The 23,787-nt window shown below is 36.3% G+C and overlaps 1 protein-coding gene across 1 annotated transcript; it reads right to left on the reverse strand.

Moving 5' to 3' along the window:
- Nucleotides 1–748: 748 nt before the first annotated feature.
- LOC114075243 (actin-related protein 8-like) lies at nucleotides 749–22,238 on the reverse strand. The gene is made up of 9 exons (XM_027913733.1): nucleotides 22,170–22,238; nucleotides 21,572–21,653; nucleotides 21,310–21,452; nucleotides 15,216–15,263; nucleotides 14,989–15,140; nucleotides 9,397–9,530; nucleotides 6,137–6,255; nucleotides 5,974–6,008; nucleotides 749–891 (listed from the first exon to the last, which is right to left on the reverse strand). The coding sequence occupies exons 3-9, from the start codon at nucleotides 21,433–21,435 to the stop codon at nucleotides 885–887; spliced, it is 621 nt and encodes a 206-aa protein (XP_027769534.1). The 5' UTR covers nucleotides 21,436–21,452; nucleotides 21,572–21,653; nucleotides 22,170–22,238; the 3' UTR covers nucleotides 749–884.
- Between the last annotated feature and the right edge of the window lie 1,549 nt (nucleotides 22,239–23,787).

The following is a 23,787-nucleotide window of genomic DNA, read 5'->3' on the forward strand; positions in this document are numbered from 1 at the left end:
CTCTCCAAGACTAACAATTATTATATGGATGCAGGGATCACCAGAAAAGGAGACATAACTACATCCTCCTCAGATTCCTAACAAGTCATGGATCACAATGAACGTGTGATGTTCAAGAATAGTAGTGCCCAGATGCAGGGTTCAGCCATCCCTTTGCTTGACCATTTTACCTAGGATGTTGGCAAACAAGGATTGTGAATGCTTTTTTCAGAATTTGACTCTATTTCTACTAATTGTTTACCCTGAGCTAGCTAGGAAGTCAACATGACAACAGACTGATCAGAGGGAAGAGCAATGATACGGGGATGATATGCGTCCAGGCCAAAGATATTCATTCAAAGTCTGTTGTGCGGAATTCGATATAATACGAGAAAATATGAACGCGAAAAATAAGACAACAGATTTACGTGGTTCACCAATAAATTGGCTACGTCCACGGGAAAGAGGGAGAGCAGTTTTATTATGGAGAGGCAAGAACAGAATTACAGAATAGGGTTTGCCATAGCGTCTATATATAGTGCTAAGCTACGCCCTAACAGGCTTGGGCCCAACATACAGAATTGACAGATAATTAAGGGCCCAATACAACAACATTGTATACCGTCGGGCCGGGGGCGTCTCCGCCCCCCCGGACCCCCAGGCCAGGGGGCGCGTCGCCCCCCTGGACCCCCCGACTCGCTGACCGGGCAGCGAGACCCCGTCCTTTCCGTTTGTAACGGGTCCGATTCAAGGCATTCAACAAAGTCAAACTGAAAGAGAACGACGAACAGATGGATGTCCAGTCTCGATCTGTAAGGTGTTGTAGATGGGTCAAGCTGCTCAACATCAGAGTCTCGATCAACTTCTCATCACTCACTCCCGAACTCGACTAGTTTTATTTAGAGTCAGGATCTGCACAAAAATTGCAGTAAATAATATCAGTAAGTATCATTATTCACCCACAACAAGATTCTAGTGATGCTCATCACCTATATATTATACAGTACAGTACCTCATATGTATGCATAAAGCGATATCGAATTAGCCTTTAGCTTTTCATGTACTCATGCTTATGAGATAGGTTCATGTTGCATACACCAGATTTGTTCTAATCGTTTTTCTTCCTGTCTGAGATTGGTAAAGTAAATTGTCCTGAACTACTTTACAAATCTGTGTTGAGAAACAATGCATTGAATTTTCCATTGGTTCAGCTTATTGTGGCCATTGTCAAAATTTTGTACTTTGATTCATGTATTACAGGTCGCCAACGCTTCAAGAGCTCGCAAAAGTAACTAGTAAGAGCATCACCAAGAGTTTGTTCAACTAACAAAAACCTGTTAAGGGTTCAGAAGAGTTTCTCAAGATGAGCTACTTTGTTTTACATGAGTATTAAGGTAAGTTTTGATCCTTTTTACTGTATTAAATAGAAAATGGTCCAAAAGTTGAGATAGTGACTTCATAAAAAGTTTGAAATGTATACCATAGAGTGGATTGATTTGTTGTACTCGAGCCAAGAGTCTTCCCAAAACATCCTCCTTACCTCCACGCGGAGGGATAAAGTCTCGTACATTCTACCCTCCCAAACCCCACTTCTCGGATTTCACTGTTGTATCCAAAAAGAATGGATAGCATGGTGATTCTTTTAGTTGTAGAATATTGAGAAAGCATTGAAGAGTGCAGGAGAAATGCCTTTTTTCTAACTTATACCCCCTATTATATTCTGTGCATCATTAAATGGTTATAGGTCTATATTTAATGTATAAGAAGTGTACAATTAATGTCTGACATACATAAAATGTAATAATTATTCATCTATGTATAATGTTTACAAGTAACATACACACTAAATATATTCCTATATCTATTTAATAAACTAGATTTAGGAACGTGCGTTGCACGTTTATCCCAAAATACTTCATATAAATTGTGTGTCATAAAATTCATCATTGTTTCGATAGAAACTACATATATCTTCCTAGTAAAAAGAATATATCTTTAATTATAAAATTGACTAAAAGTGCATAAAGTAAAAATAACTATCAGACAAATTCAATATTCAAATGAAGATATTAAAATACAACATGATAGTGTATACAAAGCAACAAGCCATAGTAAACTATCAATAATAATAACACAACAATAGAAAGTATGTTGTACAATAACAAGAAGCAAGAAACATAAATGTTAAACTAAATAAATAAAAAGAGACGAGAAAAGTGAGCATAAAGATTTTCTCATGTTTTTTTTTCCAGTTGGTTTAAGTTTATATATTATTGTGTGAAATGTCACTATTTATTATTGGATAGCATTGAGGAATACAAAGTGTTGTCATAAATAAATATTAATCCATTTGAGATTATCGATGAGAAATGAGAGTAATGAACATAATGAATATAATTAGTGAGAGTTACATACATTTACAAGTTGATGGTAAGTTATGTATACTAATATGATAATTTACTATTTACTATTTAATATTAATATTTAATTTATTAAACAATTTATAAAATTTAAATGTACTGTATAAACAAAACTGTAATTTAAGAATAAAATATATAAAAGAATTCAAATATACTAAATCTGTAATNTGTAAAAGAATTCAAATATGTTAAATCTGTAATGAAATTATTATGACTAAGTATGAAAAAATTCATACAAAAATACATCATTCAATCAAATACATTCCTAAAATGAAATTACAAATACAAAGAAAAAAAATATCATATATAGGAGCAAGTTTAGCATAAGGCTACCAACGAAAATGCAAATTGATAATGCAAATTGAAGACATTTCTTTCCCTATTTTTAAGACATTCCTTTCCTTATTTTTTATTAATAATGCAAACTGGAAAAAAAAAACTATAGTAATAAACATTCAACCTTTGACCATAAAAGAAAAAGTTAAAATTTTGGAAGACAAGTTAATGAAAGTGACATTCAACTACATAAATGGAGGGGTCTTATCATAATTCTAATCTCGGCAAATTACAAAAACNTGACTAAGTATTAAAAAATTCATACGAAGATACACCATTCAATCAAATACATTCTTAAAATAAAATTACAAATACGAAAAAAAAAATATCAAATATGGGAGCAAGTTTAGCATAAGGCTACCAACGAAAATGCAAATTGATAATGTAAATTGAAGACATTCCTTTCCCTATTTTTAAGACATTCCTTTCCCTATTTTTTATTGATAATGCAAATTGAAAAAAAAAGCTACAGTAATAAACATTCAACCTTTGACCATAAAAAAAGTTAAAAGTTTTGGAAGACAAGTTAACGAAAGCGACATTCAACTACATAAATGGAGGGGTCTTATCATAGTTCTAATCTCCGCAAATTATAAAAACAAATACATCAAACTCTGATATTTTAGTAATTGAAGTGTTATTCATACTATAATCACATTACGCCTTGTAATCTTGACAGAAATCCTCTTTGCCTTGAAATTTTCTTCACNAAATTATGCCTTGTAATCTTGACACAAATCCTATTTGCTTTGAAATTTTCTACACTTAATTAAAGCTTCTTTAGTCTTCAACACACAAAAATTGTATCACATATAAATCTTTCTATGAAATACTATTGAAAAAATTTCATAGAAAGATTTGTATTTATAGGAAAAAATATAGCTTTGGAATATGAAGATTCACTTACAAAGTTGAAAGGTCNTTCTAGTCTTCCACACACAAAAATTGTATCATGTATAAATCTTTCTATGAAAATACTATTAAAAAATTCTCATAGAAAGATTTGTATTTATAGGGAAAAAATATAGTTTTGAAATATGAAGATTCACTTACAAAGTTGAAAGGTCAAGTATTATAACAAATTAAAGACAAATATTAATTAAAAATATAAATTAATTTGGAAGATGAAACACATACATGTATCTATTTAAAGGGATAACTCTTATTTTTATTTTTATTTCTGTTTAATTTACTCACATGTATATCAATTAAATAAAAATATTATAGAAATTCTACTATTTACTATTTAATTAATTGTTTATTTTAATAACATTTGGATTCAGCATAAGGATAAAATTGTAATTCAACTTTTTTACTTTGGAGCTTCCCACTTATAATAATATAGGATAAAAACTATTTAATTTAGCTCGTTTAAAGGAATATAAATATAACTAAGATGTATACCTATCCTTATTCCTACAAATCTGTGGATAAAATCAAAATCAAAAATAAATAACATGTAGAAGTTGGTTATAATGGGTTAGGATGGCTATCTTAAGTTTAAAAATTATATGGGTGGTCTCTTATAAAATGGTCATAAAACTAAAAACAAATTGTAATGAACTAGATCCCCGTTTTCCCCGTTAGAATACTACTTGGACGCAACTGTCATATTAACAAATTAACATTATCAACTGGAATACTATATCGTTGCAACTTTTTCCCTTGTGAAGATGTGTTCTTGTAGCTTTGAAGTGGCCCAAGGTAGTATGCAAAGAAGAAACATTCTAGATTAAGATTATGGATATAGGAGTTGGTGCTTGTAAGAACTAATGCTACACCTTTAATGGGTCATGAATGGAGCAAGGTGTAACTTCCTAGTTAATGGAAAAAGAATTATGAAGCTCTCCAATAAACTGAGAGTTGAAAGTTATACTTAGTTCTCCTATAAAAAGGATGACTACACTATTGCAGCATAGAAACTCAAACAGTACAACAATTTATTTTTCCCATGAATATAATAGTTCACAGTGAGTAAAGAAGGTCTATGGACAATTGTGGCCTCTTTAACTACTGGACTTCCTTTTGGCACCATAGTATTTCTCCTCCGTGACTTTGGGAATGACTAATTTTATTAGTACTTGTGCACAAAACATGGTTGATATGTATTCATCACATGTGCTATCATTATTGTTTTTTGGGTATAAGGTATCTATTAGACCCTTAACTTGATGGTTTGAGCGGTTCGGGCTTGGCTATGAATTTACATGATGAACCTAGTCAACGCCCAATGACTTCAGTCAACGTTAAGTTTAATTAAAAGAAGACCTTGGCAGTGGCGTGGTTAAGGCATGCAAGGCAAGGCGTGGCAAAGACGTGACAAGTGCTGGAGAAAAGAAGGTATGTGAGGCAAGATGTGGTTAAGACATGACAAGAGCTGGCAGGCTAAGGCAAGGCAAGCCGAGGATGTGACCGTGACAAAGTCGTGGCTAAACAAGTTGAAGGCTATGTGCTGGACAAGGGCAGCGGCTAAGGAGATTGCACCCCAATGGCAAGCCAGGCGAGGCAGGACCAGCGCACATGACTAGTACGTGAGCAGGCGCGAGATTGGGCGACTGAAGAGTGATTTTGACGTCAATGTTGAAGGCTGCTCGCACGTGCCTCGCACATGCGTGGGCAGTTTCTAGCCGTTGGAGCTTTGTCCACATTTTGGATAAGGCTTGTAGTTTGAATTTAGCTTATCAACTGAATTCATGGGCATGTGACTAGGCGTCGTAGCCTATTTAAAGGCACAGGAAGACCATTCTTGGGCACAAGATCTTTGGTCGAATTTTGTAGGCTAAACTACTTGTGTGCTTCTTTGTGGCGCGAGTTTGATACAAAGATGGGGCTTGTTCCTGTAAAGTGATTGTTTGTTCTACGTTCGTATGCTTGTCTAAAGTTAATCTAAAACGTGAAAGAAAAAGTAAAAAGGTCTCTTGAGTCTAAGTCTTTAGACTGTCTTAGTGGGTTAGATCGATTATAGTTGATCCCCTAACAGTATATATGGCTGAGGATACAAGATGGAACGTGTAAGCCAATCCTAGGAGCATCACAGACAAAATCCCTTTCATCGACCAAGTATTACCTCTGGAAGTAAATAACTAATCCTAAGTAGAACATTGTAAGCAGCTACAAAACCTATGCAGTCATGGATGATTAATGACTGCAGCTTCCATAATTGCCCATGCAGTAAAGCTAAAATTAAAATATCAATATAGAAGAGGCAATAAAACCAGTGTGCTGTTTGCATCATGACCTCTGCTGACACCAGGAAGTGGGGAAGGTGCTCAACTGCAGTAAACAACAAACAATTAAAGTTGACTGATTTCTCAATTCAATACAATGTCAAAGGCAAATTTGTGATTAAGCATGAGTGAAACTATAGTGTCAAATTATTCGAAGATGTTATGGAAACTTACATTGCCAATCGATAGAGCCCCGAACCATGCAGAATCGGTGCCATACGGGGGCGGAAGAACTCTGATGCCACTGGTCATGGATGGGGGAAGAAGTCCAAGGACTTCCTTCTCTAATCTCCCTGCAACAAATTTTAAAGCAAAAACAATTGTTTCATTGAAGAATGGAGCTTGATACCAATAAATAATACTAGAGCCAAGGCGTGGCAAGTCTTAATCCTAACAAAATAAGGACTTTTGAAACTTATGGTTATAAATACACTAGTATAACATTGGTCTGACATGAAATTGTTGACACTTGTTGTAACACCCCGCAAATTCTTAGCTAAGATTTGAACCTTTCTACGTATGCAGCTAGACCCAAACTCAGTGAAACTTTTACCTTGCCTAGGTGTAAAGACTAAGGCTTAATTGTGGGAACTGCCAAGGATGTGAATTAAGGTCATAGGGAACCTCCAGCACAATGTTGAGTTGAAAGCTTCTCTACCGATTGACTTTATGTAAAAGTTTTTACTAGGGTCAACTTCAAACGAGCATTCCTCCCAGGAGAGCCTTAAGTTTCATAAAGAAAAAGGAGGACCCAAGGTAGTATGGTGTTACATGAGACTCTGAGTTTATGAGTGCTCTGCATGCCTAGTTAGTACCCTTAAGCTGCTAAGCCGAGAGAAGGTTAAGTATGTATTATATGGCGTTCTTTGAAGCTGGTATTAAGGGAATTATAGATAGTTGATGTTGAGACTCTTAGTGTAGTTTTAATTCCCATACGAATTGGGTGAATGTGAATTTAGAGGTGTTATGTTAGTAGAATAAGAAGAGAAGGTCAACTCATTAAGTGTCACAAGAAGTGGTTATGTACACCAATAAGTGTATAAGTTATAAAATGATGACTATAGAGGCTAGAGAAAGTTAAGAGAAGTATCTTTGACGGATGTCCTAGCAAGGGGTTCGTATCTACAAATATAGTTTACCGGGGAGAGCTTAGAGTTCAAGTGTATAGTGATACCTTGACTGTGCATAGTAAAAGTGATTATATCGAATTCCTTGTACTAATGCCAAGATGACACTCTACCCATGTCTTATGTATTCATGTCATGCCTATGTCTAAGGTCAAAATTCTCTATGCAAACTCATGTCCATGTATTGTCCCTTGAATAGAACCAATAACTTCACACAGTGATCCAAGTCTATACTAAAGATGTCCATAAATTCATCTTTTGTGTAGCCATAGAATTCATGTCTTAGATCGTGTCTATGTCAAGTTCCTTGTACATTATGATTCATGCTTATATGTTTCCTTTGAGGGTTGTCAAGGAGCCCCTCATGTTAGTGTAGTACCTATGAACCATAAGAAAGTTCTTGCCTAAAGTCATACTCCCTATTCCTTGCATGTAGAGCTTTCAATAAGTCCCTAGCCTTCATTCGAGGACGAACGATCCCAAGGGATGGATATTATAACACCCCGCAAATTCTTAGCTAAGATCTGAACCATTCTACGTATGTAGCTAGACACGAACTCGGTGAAATTTTTACCTTGCCTAGGTGTAAAGACTAAGTCTAAATAGTGGGAAGTGCCACATATGTGAATTAAGGTCATAGGGAACCTCTAGCACAAAGTTGAATTGAAAACTTCTTTACTAATTGAGTTTCCGTATAAGTTTTTAGTAGGTCCCACTTCAAACGAGCATTCCTCCTAAGAATATGAAGAGTTATGTGGCCCATTACCTACCAAATTATTTTTGAGTCTTCTTTCCAATGCCACGGACCGCTCGTCAATCTGAGTTCAGAGTAAAAGTTAAGTGTGTTTTACTGAAGGATAGTCAAAACAGACAGGAAAGCCAGTTTTGGCCGAGCTTCTAGAAACGTGTGTATACCCTTGTGTGGCCGCTCATCAGGGTGTGTGGTCCGCACAAGGAGCTGTACAACGACCGACGGGGAGTATTTTAAGACTGTCTATTATGAAATGTATCATCCGAATACAGATTACTACCAGAACTTAACCCCATGAGCACAGATGGTGCATGTCGGTAATGAGAAACTCCCCCAAAATCAGAAGAATTCAATATTTTCCGTTATTTACCCATTATTTATGATGTTTGCATAAAATTCTACTTAAGATAGTACTTTAGTTATTCAACTTCAGTTCATGTTTCAGAAAGTCAGTTGTTTACTGTTTTTACCTATTTTAAATTATTCAACTATTCAATTTATTTCATTGCCTTAGTTTCTTTGGTTTTATTACAAATTAGAAAAAATCTTACCTCATATCTCAGTAGTCAGCTGCTTATCATAATTGGGTTAAAGATCATATTCAGGTTCAGTTCCCCAGTTAATATATACTTCATTGTTTCAATTCAGCTTTATGTCTTACCAATACATTCAATGTATTGACGCTCTTTGGTGCTACATCGTTTCATGATGTAGCTTCAGATATACAGGTGTGTGATCGGACTCTTCAGTAGGCTTCACCTCTTCAGTTTGTGGTGAGTCCTCCTTGCATCCAGATGACTTGGTTATGCTTTTCTCAGCTCATAGTTCATTAGTTCAGTTCTAGTTCAAATAAAGGTAGCCTGGGGCCTTGTCCCAGTGACTCACTCAGTTCAGTTATTATAGAGGCTTCTTTAGACATTAGTTGTTCAATTGATGACAATGTTTCAGTTGACTTTTCAGTTCTTAGGTATAAAGGTTCAACTTATTTTATTTTCAAAGTTTAGCCAATGTTTATCATCTCACAGCAACTTCCGCATCTATTAGTTTTTAGTTTTTTCCTAGTATGCCAGGCCCAGTAGTGGTTCTCAATGTCAGTTAAGTCTAGGGTGTAGACTCAAGACATGACACTTGTAATCTTAAATATGCCATAATATTTGTACGACAATACACTATATCTACTCCTGCAGGTACTCTGGATAGAACAGAGGTGGATGACACCCTGAAGCAGCAGCAACAGGGCAGCACAACCTCAGAGCCAGTTACCAAAGAGAGAATGGTAGAGCTATTTGAGTCTTTAAAGGATCATCCCCATGAAAATGGAACAACTACTGCTATTTTATATTGTTTGAAGAAAGCAAGAATATTAGCAAAGCATTTTTGGATACAAAATCTTATTTATCCACTTGAAATCTCATAACAAGAAATCCATGAGTTTAGAACTTCCTATTTAGAAACAAAATCTAAACTTTCTTGATCTGGGGCTAAATTGGTTATGTCTAACTTTCATAAAAGTAATAAATAACTAATAATAATAAATACAATGTGATTACAGTTACCTGCTAGCCCGGGCATACACGCACACCCCCCTGCCAAAACAATTGTCTTATACCACTTGTCATCATCCGCCACAATAGCTTCATGACAATTCTTTATGCAGGATGTTACAACATCCTGCAAACTCATAGCATTCCTAAAACAAGAAAAAACGATCTATTAATTTTTCAAACCAAAATCGATTTACACAACTGGCATTTTAGTTCTATCATTCTGTTTTTACTACTTTTTTACTTGGTTTCAGTTTATTGTTTTCCTATTTTCAAGCAAAAGACTTGGTATAACTGTTTCTGGTTCTTTAAATCAGTACATGGGTTGTACTAAAAACCATATTTACATAATGAACTCTAAAGGCACTGTCCTATCCTTATAATGAGTCTAAAACATCGATGATAGAGACAGTGTCATTAGAGTAGAACAGATTATACCAAAAACACAAAGTTAGATTACAATTCAATTTTACTTCCTGCATATTACTCTCCCTTTTCTCAAAAACTCTAAGATTTCTCTCTTTCTAGATAGTCCACCAAATAGTAGCAGGAATCATTCTCCAGTTACTTCTGTTCTTTGCTAGTAATCCGGCTACTTCCCAATTGTATAAAGCCTCTGCAATTCTACCAGGCATGACTCATGAGATGTTTTTGAGCCTTAGGAATAGACTCCACAATTGGACAGTGACCTTGCACTAGATGAACAAGAGATTGACTGACTGCACTTTTCGAGTTTTTGGCCAAAATCATCCTTAAAGTATACCCCAAACTTAAGCTACATCCTTAAAATATCATTCTTAGCAGAAAACATCCTTCAAGTATTTAAAAGTGAGCAATTTTCATCCTTATGTGAGATATCGTCAAAAAACTAAGGGATCCTACAAAAACATGAGCATTTCACGTGACTCAACAAAAAAAATTCTGCATAATTTCATTACTTGCTGTATAGAGTTCCTGAAAAAAAATATTAATCTTAGACGTTATTGCTTACGGAAATAAAAAAATGTTTGGAAGGTGTGAGGGTACATGATCTGCTCTTTTTATCATTTATTAACGGAAAGAAGTTGGAGCTTAATTATCTTTACCTTTTTCAAAGCCAAATTGTATTTAGATCAATAAAAATTTTGGACCAATGTGACGTTGAATTGATCAAAATATTGAGTATGTCTCAATTTGAGTTTCTTTCTACATTATTAGAAGTGAAAGTATCCAACAAACGCCGCTTCTAGTATATTCAATTGAGAAGAAACATATATGAACTAATAATATTTTTAATACAAAATACATGAAAAATAAATGAAAAAACTGTCAAATTAAAATTTTTTGCATAATGCTAAACTCAATAACCGAAAAAGTTCACGATAATATTTTTGATGTATCTAAGAATAATAATTAGGAAGAAATGACTTGATTCTTGTGGCATTTGTTAGTTTTCCGATAAATTAAAATAGAAGGAGGAAAATTGCTCACTTTTAAATACTTGAAGGATGTTTTCTGCTAAGAATGACACTTTAAGGATGTAGCTTAAGTTTGGGGTATACTTTAAGGATGATTTTGGCCAAAAACTCGCACTTTTCCTACAAAAAAAAACATCTTAAACATAGTGTAACCCCCCTCTTCATCAAATTCTCTTGTGTCAACACAACTTCCTTAGATAGTAACTACACAAAACAGGCCACTTTGTTTAGGATCTTGACCTTTCAAATGTGTTTCCACGGCCATTTGGGTGCCTGCATGATTGGGTGGTTCAACTTCCTATATGTTGCACTTTAAAAGTCCCTGTACAGTTCCCAACCAATGCAATATGTCCTTTCCTGTCTCCAAGCCACTAAATTGTTCAATGACGCTGAAGAATTCTGCAACTAGGAATTTTCCAATCATTGAGGTGCCTTCTAAATATAATATTCAACCCATGAGGTGTCCATTGTTAAGCTATTGTACTTTGTTGCTGAAAAACCCGAGTGTGTATGTCTAGGAAAAGTGTCTCCAGATTTCCTGTTTCATGCCAATCCTCCTTCCAGAATCTAGTTTTAGCACCATCTACCACTTTAATCTTCGTGTTTGGTTTGAATTCATCCCATAGTGATCGGATGGATTTCCATAAACTAACACCATAGGGAGTGGTAATTTCCTTTATCATCCAATTGTCACTTTCTTCATATTTGCTTTTATGACTAAGCCCCATAAATTGTGATCATCGTTGGAATACCTCTAAAGCCACTTCATTCTCAAAGCATTAGTTTGATTCTTAAGGTTCTTGATCCCTAAACCCCAACTCTCTTATCATTGATCACTTTTTTCCATTTGACTTAGTACCCCTTCCTTTCCTTTTTTCCTTGCCACAAAAACTTTCTCCTGATGCTATCCAACCTATTGATGACGCCTAGAGGAATAGGAAATAAAGACATCATATATGTTGGAAGTGCATCAAGCACAGAGTTGATCAAAGTCAGTCTTCCTCCAAGGAGAGGTACTGAGACTTCCAGCTTGCTAGTTAGCCATTTTGTGGAAGTACTTGGTGTTCTTGTTCCCCTAATTTAGCCAAACAGATCTTGACCTTTGTCTCCGGTATATCTTTACATATTTTATTAAACCCTCCGGGTTCAGAAGTAAAGTTGCCTTTTCCGTTGCTTCATCTTCCTCTATCAGTGGCAATATTTTCCACAACAGCCACCTTTTTAAGCACATGCTTTCTCTGTTAGCCAAGACTTCCTTGCTCACTTCTATTCCATTCCTTCAATTTATGTTTCAAAGCTTTTAATTTAGATGCCAGGATGTAGTCAGGTCTCCCAATGTAATCGAATGAGTCCCACCACTTCCTAATTCTATCTGTGAAACTATCCTGTCAATTCTTGAAGATATTTGATGATTATCCCCTTTATACCAAGTGAATTTAGCATTTCCGAATTGGTGATCAATTAGATTCAAATCCTCAATCAAATCAGAAAACTCTCATTCCTTTTGTTCTCCTAGTACAATTTTTCTTTTTTGAAGCATATCTGGCCACATTGAAATCCCCACATATTGCCCAATGGACCTTCTATTTATCCTCTAATAGAGACAATTTCTTCCTATACTAGTCTTCTTTCCACATAGCAATTGGGTGCATAAACACGAAAAGTCCTGCAATTGTGATTCAAATTTACAGGTGAAAGTATATGTCCCCGTCTCTAGTACCTCCCCCTTCCATATCCTACCATCCCACAACATCACTATCCCTCCTCTTGTCCCACTCGCCTCCAAACATGCCTTTGACACACACACACACACCCTATACCCCCCAAATCTGCCTTATCAACTCATTGATATCCCTCTGTAATTTGGTTTCTTGTAGACAAATGATGTCAGCTTTTAAGTCCCCCACAATGTTCTTGATAACCCTCCTCTTATCTCTATTATTCAAAACCCTTACATTCCATGATGCTAGTTTGAATCACATCACGAAATGGTAAGGAAATTTTCCCCCTTTTCTCTACCCCACCTTGAATTTCACATTAAATGCTTTTCAATCCTTTAGAACCTTTGAACCTTGTCTTCTTACAAACCGCGACAGCATCCTGATGTCTGGCTTGTCTGGCACTGTCCACCTGTAATAGAAGTTCCAGAGCTTCTTGTTCATGGCCTTGGAAGTCGACATCCAGTAATTTCCCTAGACGGTCAGATCTTGTTTTACCCAAACAGACATCTCTCTATCTTTTTCTGTAGTTAAATGTTGTTATTGTGTGCACAATAGCTCAGCCTCTTCAACCTTCCATTCTTCAATGGAGGACACTAATCTTTGCTCTAGTGTATTGTCTGCAACTTATTATACACCTTCTCCATCCCGTCCCTGATCAGGATTTGCGACTTTGGATCTGTGGTTTGCAAGACTGCATCTATCAAAACATCACTTGAACTGATTATTGACATCTCCTGAATGTTACTCTGTTTTGTTCTATGCTCCATACAGAATTGGCTTTCTGTATCTTTAAGAGACTAATCCTCTCTAAAGATGGGCTGTGCTGAGATTGTTATGTTGTTAAAAAAGACCAGACTTGCTGGTTCAAGCCCACTGGTTCATAAAAAAAAATTGTCCTCTCATTGAGGCCCAAAGAATCATCCTTCATTAAAAGGGGTATGTACCTCCCACATACGTCAATGGTTAGTGGGTACCACCACTTTTGACAGCTTTTCTCTTCCCACATGAGTTTCTGTACTAGAATCCCTATTTATAAGGGATTTCTGAGCTGAGACAGAGGTTACTCCTTATTACTCTCTGGTTTATATTATGATCCAAATTTATCACAGTGTCATCCTCTTCGGTAAAAGTCGAGGCTTTTTTCGGCAACACTTCAAATCCTGCTTTGCTTTCCACCCATATCGGGAAAAAAACACTTGATTTCGTCACGCACAATTGAAACTTCTTTTGGTATATTTCTTCCATCATTTGCCACCAAAATTCTTGCCCACTCATATGGTTTTGTATCTTCTTCAATAGCCACCCATCCACCACAGAGTTGTCCAATTTCTGCAAAAACTTGATGTGGCCAAAAATGAAGAGGGGCTCCTATAATTTTGATCCATGTCTTTTAACTTCCATGGAGATTGGTTCACAACCTAGGGTTGGACTCCACCATTCTAAGTTGAAAAGTAGGTTTTCCCATTTCCACTGGCCTTGAAGGGTTTGTTCTAACATGAATTTATTAGGAAGTTCAAAGAGGAACATATTTCCATATAGCTCATAAATATTGACTCCAAATGTCTTCTTCTATTCAGAGGATGACCATCTTCTAATCTCGGATAAGGAAGATGATTCTTTGTTGACCTTCTCCAAATATCCTACACGGCACCTGCTTAATAGCCCATCCTCTTGCTTGTCTGATTTGCTTGTCATCTCCGTTTCTCTATGAATTTTAGTAAGTCATTCGTTGTCTCTCACAACCTTTGCATAAGGATATTTGGGTTCTGTAGCTCTTGATAGGATCGTTGGTACCAGTACTTTAGGCATTTAATGAAGTTTTCAATCTTAAATGCTAAATTGTACCATCCAGCATTTAAGACGGGTTCTGGAATGATGACTACAGATCTTCCCCAGCATTCAAATCATTAATGCTCATATATCTCCCGTAATCATTGTGTTTTCTAGTACAGAAAAATTCCTCCTTTCTGTCAGCAAACCTCCATCTCCTAATGTTCTTCTAATTATCAGTGGATGCTTCTCTAAGAAGTGAGCAAATCCAGTCCATTGCCTTGCTGCTTATAGTTCTTCTTCTCATCATTCTCCAACTTCTCTCCACCCACTCATACCAAACAGAACCCTCAGCATTCCATTTGGTTATGTCGAAAGATCTGAAACCTGCATTAAAATATATCTTGTTTTCCCCAAAGCCGCAACAAAGAGTAGAGAATACAAGAAAGAAAAGGTATCGAAAATGGTATGTCTCAGGCGAACTACCGGAAAAGAGGGTTCTCTCTCTCCTAGAAGGTAGGAGAGAGTTTTTGGGGAATGTGACTGGAGTATGTTTTGTTTATATGCTGGAATTCGAATAATTTCTTTATGTTTTTATTCTTCAATACTACAAAGTTCATGTTTTAGATTCTTTTTGGAGAAATTAGGAGACTTACATTCTTGCAAGATATGGCCGAAACAGAACCTCTCCGGTTCTGAAACGCTCTACGGAAAGAGTAATGTTGCTATCATCCGGTAACACAAGAGAGAGTTTGCTATCTTTAGATGATAGCTCAGCTTCATAATCCTGAGCTACGTAACAGCTCATCTGCAAAACAAAACATGATGGATGTCAAAAGATTAAAAAACAATTCGATCAGAAAACATATGTAAGAAGTCTAACCTTGCACGAATGCAAAAAATTAGCAGCCGTGCTTGAGCCCATAGCCTCCTAATCAGAAAATATACTTAAAAAATTTAGACGTGACACATGGCAGTTCAAAAATTTATGCAAAAGTTTTATAAAGACATTTGATTTGATTCTAGAACCTTGATTTACCAGTTAGAAACTATTGAGAATTGATTCGAAAAAGGAGTCTCAGTTACTAAGTTAGTCACCAAGTTACTTATTATTTACTGTTAGTTTGAATAAGCCTTTTACTAGAGTTAAAAAAGTCTTTGTTAGGTTGTTATTTGGTTACTAATTTTCTGGCACTATCCTAGTTTCTAGTCTTGAGGGAGTCATGGAGAGACATTATCTAACTGAGGCAGATGTTCCCCCTTAATAAAAAGTGCACTTCTACAAAGTATTTTGTTCATCTTCCTTATGCAGCTCTAAATTTTGTAGTTAAAGATTCTCGGTTTTTCCTACATTCTGGTATCAGAGCAAGCGTTTGATCTTTGACTGGGCGATTAAGGAGATACGGATCAGCCAGAGGGAAATATAAGGAAAAAAAGTTATGGCAGCAAATGGTATAACATCCTCTTCTTCACAACCCCTCATACTCGTCTTGAATGGTGAGAAGTATGAGTTATAAAGCATCAAGATGAAGACCATATTTAGGTCGCAAGAATTGTGGGACTTAATCGAAGATGGGTCATCTTCACTGATGTAGCAGAGCCGGATGCAGTGGAAGAGAAGAGATTAAAAAAAATAAGAAAGGATGCAAAAACTTTTTTCTTTATTCAATAAGACGTTCATGAGACAATTTTCTCAAGAATTGCAGCAGCTACTACCTCAAGAGATGCTTGGCTGATTTTGAAAACTAAGTTCCAAGGTTCGTCAAAGGTAATTACTGTGAAACTACAATATGTTCATGAAAAAACAATGAATCTATGTAGGACTTTTTATCAAGAGTTAGTGGAATTGTAAGTCGAATGAAATCATTTGGTGAAGAGATTGGTTATAAAATTGTAGTTTCAAAAGTTTTTAGTTCACACCCAAAGTTTGATCATGTGGTTGCAGCCATAGAGGAATCAAAAGACTTATCTAAGTTATCATTTGATGACCTAATGGGCTCTTTGCAATCTCATGAGCCACCGATCAATAAGTCAACAGAGAAAACTGAAGAACAAGCTTTTCAAGTGAAGGAAGAGCATCCAATTCAGAATGAGAAGTCGTTAGAGCAAGGAGCACGAGTGGCAGGGGCTCTTTTAGAGGCAGAGGACGTGGTAGAGCTAGAAGCCAATCTGGGTGGACAAATAGTCTTAGAAGTGGAGTGTAGTGTTACAATTATTAAAATAGATCAAGTTGATGTTTGGTTTGTGGATAGTGGCTGATCCTATCACATGACCAGTGAAAGAAAAGGATTTAAAGAGTTAGTGAGACAAAAGAAAGGCGAATTTGGCTTGGTGATAATAAGGAAATTCAAGTCGAAGGTGAAGGTACTATTGTTGTCCAGACTAGTCAAGGTAAAGTGAAACTTATTCAAAATGTGTTATTACTCCTAGTTTGGCACATAACTTACTAACTGTCGGGCAATTGTTGTCTTGTGGTTTCTCTGTCTTGTTTGATGATATGACTCATGTGTTACTAAGAATAAGAAGTCTGATAAAATCTTACCAAATATTAACATGACATGACAGATAATAAAATGTTTCCACTTGAAGTTTCAAAAGCTGAACAAGCCTTGATGGTTAGTGAGAAAAATCTTGACGAATCTAAGTTGTGGCATTTGCGATATGGACACTTGAATATGAATGGATTGAGATTGCTAAGTCAAAATAAGATGGTTCATGGTTTGCCAAATATAGGATCTGCTGAAACTACATGTGAAGGTTGTGTATATGGCAAACAACATAGAATTATTTTCCTATCGGAAGATCCATAAGAGCTACTAGCTGTCTTGAAATTATTTATGTAGATTTGTGTGGTCCTATGGACACAAAATCTCTTGCTGGTTCTCGATAGTTTCTGTTACTAACTGATGATTACAGTCGGATAAGTTGGGTATATTTTTTGAAGCTCAAATCAGAAACTTTTGCAAGCTTCAAAAAATTCAAGGCCCTGATTGAAAACCAAGTTGGTAACAAAGTTAAGGTTCTGCGTAGCGACAGAGAAGGTGAGTTCTTATCAGAATTTAAGTTATTTTGTGAAGAAAATGGAATTCACAAGGAATTGACTGCACTTCACTCCGGAGCAAAATGGGATTGCTGAGCGGAAGAACCGAACTGTATTGGAGATGGCAAGAGCATGTTAAAGAGTAAAGATCTTCCAAATCAGTTTTTGGCTGAGGGTGTTCATACTGCAGTTTATCTGCTTAATATCTCTCCAGACCAAAGCAGTCATCGGTCGGACACCTTTTGAAATCTGGAAAGCTAGAAAGTCGTGGGTAAGTCATTTGAGAATTTTTGGTTGTACTGCACATGCTCTTCTCAACATCGTAAAAAGCTTGATGAAAAATCTGAAAAAAACATCTTTTCGGGTATTGCTCTGAATCTAAGGCTTTTAGATTATATAATTCCACAAATGGTAAGGTGATTATCAGGAGAGAAGTTGTATTTGATGAAAACACATGATGGAATTGGAAAGCAACAATAAAAGTTCACAAGTTACAATGGAAGATGAAGCCTTTCCTAGTGAAGAAGTAAGTCAATCTCTTGCTAATAGTCATTCTCTTACTAATAGACCAAGCCACTCTTCAAGAAACTCCAGCGACACAAATCCAAGGTGTAGCATCCTAACATTGTTGGTGCCTGACTCAGAACATCCCGTGAAACTCCTCCACGAAAGTTTAGATCACTTTTAAATATTTATGAAACATGTACCTTTGCTTTATTCGGTGCAGACCAGCTAGCTTTCAAGAAGCTTCAACAAAAATGGAATGGAGGTATGCAATGGAAGAATTTGTGGCAATAAGGATTAATGGGACATGGGACTTGGTGGGCCTTCCAAATGGAAAAAATGTTATCGGAGTAAAATGGGTGTTCAAGACAAAGTACCATGTTGACGGAAGTGTGCGGAAACACAAAGCCAGATTGGCCGCAAATGGATATTTGCATCAACAAGGCATTGACTTTGACGAAACTTTCTCTCCAGTTGCTAGCTTTGAAACAGTACAAATTTTAGATTTGGTTGTACAGTTAAATTGGAAGGTTTATCAATTTAATGTTAAGACTGCATTCCTTAATGGTGATTTGGAAGAAGAAGTGTATGTAACGTAGCCAGATGGTTATGTAGAGAAAGGAAAGGAGAACAAAGTATACAAGTTGAGAAAGCACTCTATGGGCTAAAACAAGCTCCTCGCGCATGGTACAGCAAAATCAACTCACATTTCAGAGAAAATGTTTTTGAAAGAAGTAAGATAGAGCCAACTTTATATGTGAAGAAATATGAAGAAAATGATCTATTGTTGGTGTATGATCTATATGGGTTCATCATACTCTCTTGTATGTGATTTAAAATCTTCTACGATGAAAAAGTTTGAAATGACGGATTTCGGAGTGTTGCATTATTTTCTTGGACTTGAAGTGAAGCAGGAACAAGATGGAACTTTCTATCCCAAAGGAAGTATGCCACTGATCTTCTCAAAAGATTTAACATGCTTAACTGCAAAACAGTGGCTACTCCTTTGAATGTAAATGAGCAGCTGCAACTTGATGATGGTATTGAAAAATCTGAAGGAAGTTATTTTAGAAGTTTAATCATTTTCTGTAGGAATGATTTCAAGGTTATGCATAGGCCTTCGAAGCATCATCTTGGAGCAGCTAAAAGAGTCTTGCGCTATGTTGCTGGATTACAGGATTTGGACTATGGTACTTTCCAAAACCTGATTTTTATCTCTATGGTTTTCCAGATAGTGATTAGGCAGGGGATGTGAACGATAGAAAGAGTGTTTCTGGGATCCTTTTCACTCTTGGTTGTGCACCTATTACTTGGAGCTCAAAGAAACAATCAACAACAGTGTTGTCTTCTTCCGAGGCTGAATATGTTGCAGCGGCATCTTCAACATGTCAAGTGTTGTGGCTGAGGAAATTACTTGCTCATCTTCACCAAGAACAAAAGGGAGCAACAAAAATTTTCTGTGATAATTTATCAGCAATTGCAACAGCTAAAAATCATGTTTGTCATGGGATCAAAGCACATAATATTCGGCATCATTTTTATTTCGGAAGAGGCTCAAAACAACCCCTAAACTATTCGAAATAGCTCATATATACCCTTAAACTTTATTTCGGCTCAAAACTACCCTTCCCGTCATACTATTGGGTCAAAAGTACCCTTCTTATTAACGGAAGTTGTTAAATGCCACACGGATGTCATATGGATGCCACATTGCATGCCAATAGGATTCCACTGCCACGTAGACTAAATAAAAAGCCTTAGATTATCTGAAATAGCTCATATTTACCCTTAAACTATATTTCGGCTCAAAACTACCCTTCCCGTCAAACTATTGGATCAAAAGTACCCTTCTTATTAACAGAAGTTGTTAAATGCCATGTGGGTGCCACATTGCATGTCAATAAGGTTCCACTGCCACATAGACTAAATCCCTAATTCCTAATTACTTCCCCCATCATTTCATTATTTCCAGAAATGATATATTCACTGTTCTCCCTCATTTCACGACTAGGGTTTCATACTTTTCTTCGTGGCTAGGTTTCAAAGTGGATATTCATGCTTGTAGATTAGTAAATATTTTTTCTTATTTTATTATGTTTACGATTTCAAAGCATGATAGTTAGGATTTCACAACTTTCCCCTAATTTCGCAGCTAAGGCTTCGTAGCTTTCTTCGGGGCTGAGTTTCAAAGTGGATATTCATGGTTGTAGGTTAGTAAATATTTTTTCTTATTTTATTACGTTTACGATTTCAAAGTATGATAGTTAGAATTTCACAACTTTCCCATCATTTCGCGGCCAATGTTTCATAACTTTCTTCGGAGCTGAGTTTCAAAGTGGATTTTCATGGTTGTAAACACAATAAAATAAGAAAAAAGTTTACTCACCTACAACCACGAATATCCACTTTGAAACCCACCGACGAAGAAAACTGTGAAATCCTAGACACAAAATGAGGGAGAAGGGTGAAATCGTTTCTGGAAAATAATGAAATGAGGGGAAAATGAGTAATTAAGTTTTAGGGATTTAGTCAATGTTGCACATGTGAATTTAACAACTTCCGATAATAAGGTCACTTTTGACCCAATAGTTTGACGGGAAGGGTAGTTTTGAGCCGAAATATAGTTTAAGGGTAAATATGAGCTATTTCGAATAGTTTAAGGGTACTTTTGACCCTTTTCCTTTTAGACTATGTGGCAGTGGAAATCTATGGGTGTATCATGTGGCATCCACATGATATTTAACAATTTCCGTTGATTAATAGGGTACTTTTGACCCAATAGTTTGACGGGAAGGGTAGTTTCGAGCCAAAATATAGTTTAAGGGTATATATGAGCTATTTCAGATAGTTTAAGGGTATTTTTGACCTTTTTCCATTTTTTTTTTTTTGAAACTGGTAAGATTGTATCTTCAACATTAAGGGCATGTTGGTCACCACCAAAAAGTGTCAGTTACAAGCTTCCTATCAAATCTACAATCTGGATCTACTATATACAACTGTTTACACCAAAAAAAGGAAGGATACTATACAATTCCATTTGACCTTGTGAATGGAATTGGATCTATTTTCAGAACATCTACCATTCCTTTCCTTCCAAACTGACCCCAATATACATGATGGTATTAACCTCCACCATATTTGGCATCATTTCATCCATGTTCTGGTTTCAGAAGGGCTTATTGAGTTCGAATAAGTCTTTTACAAGAGTTGAAAGAGTCTTTGTTAGGTTGTTATTTAATAACTAATTTGCTACCACTTTCTAGTTTCTAGTCAAGTGGGAGTCATGGAGAGATATTATCTTCTTGAGTCTGTAGCAGATGTTTCCCGTTAATAAACGTGCACTTCTACAAAGTATTTCCTTCATCTTCTTTATGCAGCTCTAAATTTTATAGTTAAAGAATCTCTGTTATTCCTACAGAGACAGTAAAAATACCTCTCTTAATGCCTTATCAGTGAAATATTTCCCATAGTATATGTTATGATCTTCCAGCTGTTTCGTAAGGAACTCCATGACCTTCAATGCTCCAATTTCCGTAGCTTTCACACCCACCTGGTGCATGATTTCACCATGACGAACTGTAAAAAACCAACAAATCACAAGAAATTTATGATTAAATTACATCATCAGAAAGAATAAATAAGTGGAGAAACAAACTTTCTGACTGAAATATCCTTGCTACTTTGAAAAACCTTACCTGGAACAACAGATGTCTGGTGAATCCCAATATGGACTACTATGCCGGAAAGTTCCCTTGCAGAAAATAAAGCTAACACGGCCTACAATGTTTGAAAGTAAGAAAATCATTTCACTTGAGCAATTCTCTTGTAGTACCCGTACCCCGAACAACCTTAAACATTATCAAAATAACGAGTTGAGGTTCTCCTTATTGTAATTAATTGTCATACCATAACTAGCTATAGGATTCATTATATATGTAAAGATATAAAGAACTACAATAAGTATTTCTTCTTCTAGAATCTTCATGGTATCACGAGTCATTGTTGCCTTGATAAGTGAGTTTTTCTCCTTCGCAGCACTAGGGTTCCTTTTTCTCGAAAAAAAAGCTCCAATTTTCTCCCTCGCTTATTGTTACCTTCTATTAATGTTCTAGAAAAACTAATACCACCATAGGTTTCCTCTCCCTTCAAAGATAAAATCCTAGAGAACAGATTCGGCAAAGGCTGGCGCACCAGCTGCCAACAGTCGTAGCTAGGGTCGCAGTCCTATTCCGATTCCACCCATTCAATTTAAAGATTTTTCAATCACAGAAGATAGGATTCGAAGAGTTAGACCTTTCTTCAGCAATGCCCTTCAGTTTATCTTCTCTGAGGGACAAGTTTGAAGATACGCTCTTTCTGAACTTTGGAAAATTTATGTTTCTAATTTAAGGTCTAACTTATTTTTTTCTTTTTTTTATTTTTTTTTGGGGGGGAGGGGGTGGACACACACACACAATGAGTGGATAATAATTCTCTTTGACAAATCAGTGCGGTTCGTGTCTTGGTTATATTAATGAAGAGAAGTAACAACCAACCGCATCTAATGATGGTCAATGGAATTCTGAGAATTCACTTGTTATGACATGGCTCCTGAACACTATGCACCCACGAATTCCCAAACAATATCTATTACTTGACAGCTGAGACAACTAAAAAATCTGGAATTCAACCAAACGTATTTGCTCTTGCAAAGAAAATGAGCAGATCTGAAATTCGGAATAAAATTCATGGCACAAAGCAAGGTGAGTTGACCACCACTGATTATTATTCTGAATTAAGTGAGTTATGGCAAGAGATAGACTATTATGAGGATCTCCAAGCAAAAAGTAGTGAGTAAGCAGTTCTTATTGAAGAATTCGTTGAATAGGAACGGGTTTATGGCTTTCTGTCTAGTTTGAACCAAGACTATGAACAGACCAGGATTCAAGTTCTTGGCAGAGTTTCTTTTCCTTCTGTTGAGGATGCATACTCCTATGATCAACAGGAGGAGCGCCAAAAAGGTGTCATGCTTTATCAGGCTCCAACCAAGAAGTCTAGACCAATTATCTCTCATGAACAACCAAAGGCGATCATCTCTGATAAAAATCACTTGCACTGAGATTATTGTGGAAAGGCAAGACATACAAAGGAGACATGCTGGAAACTACATGACTTTCTAGCAAGAGGCCGTGGAGGAAAACGTGTAGGTCATCAAGGCATTCGGCTAATATGCTGAAATGTGGAGACATTCGAGAAACGGCTTCCAGAGAAACCTCATCTCCAGGTGAAATTCAAAAGGCCGACTCCTGACCAAGCTTGACCCACCCAGTGCTGCCACATCCACTTATATGCAATCAGGTATGCTTTTTCTGCTCATATTTGTTCTTAGATTATAGATTCTTGAGATTATATTGATACACTTCAGAAATATGATTTACTATTAAACTGCATGTTTTCTTAAACTTTCTTTCTTCCCTCTTAAGTGGAGACCTATGAAACTTATAACGAACTTGGTTCCAGGTCCCGAAGTTCAGCCAAAGAACTCAGTTTGAGATCCACCTTTTTTGCCGGTGATGAGCCCCACTTTTACTCGGTGGAGTTGGTAATTGTTATCTTTCACACGATAAGCTGAGATGTCCTTTGAGACTTGTATATTTTGGGCACTCTGAAAAGGCTCATGTTATTCTGTACTCTGATATGTCTTGTGTACCTTATGCCCTTGGGGGGGGTCATGTTATGGGAATTTACTTACAATATAATCCGCTAATAAATGTACTTCATGTCATGATATTGGTGCCTCACATAGTCAGTAGGTAATAGGGGTTACAGGTTAAGGGTTTGTTTGCCTGGGTAGTGGCTGTTGGATGCGGTCATGGCCCTCTAATTTAGATCATCACAAGCTGGATATCATAGCCTTTAGGAGTTTTAGGGA

Source organism: Solanum pennellii, chromosome 12 (genome assembly GCF_001406875.1).
Source record: "Solanum pennellii chromosome 12, SPENNV200".
NCBI classification, from domain to species: domain Eukaryota; kingdom Viridiplantae; phylum Streptophyta; class Magnoliopsida; order Solanales; family Solanaceae; genus Solanum; species Solanum pennellii.

Coding starts and splice junctions, on each gene's coding strand:
- LOC114075243 (XM_027913733.1), bottom strand. CDS start 21,435: ATGCACCAGGTGGGTGTGAAAGCTACGGAAATTGGAGCATTGAAGGTC. Junction 9,531..14,988: donor CGGCCATATCTTGCAAGAAT/GTAAGTCTCCTA, acceptor TTCTTGTTTTAG/GAATGCTATGAGTTTGCAGG. Junction 6,256..9,396: donor GTGTATGCCCGGGCTAGCAG/GTAACTGTAATC, acceptor AATTTGTTGCAG/GGAGATTAGAGAAGGAAGTC.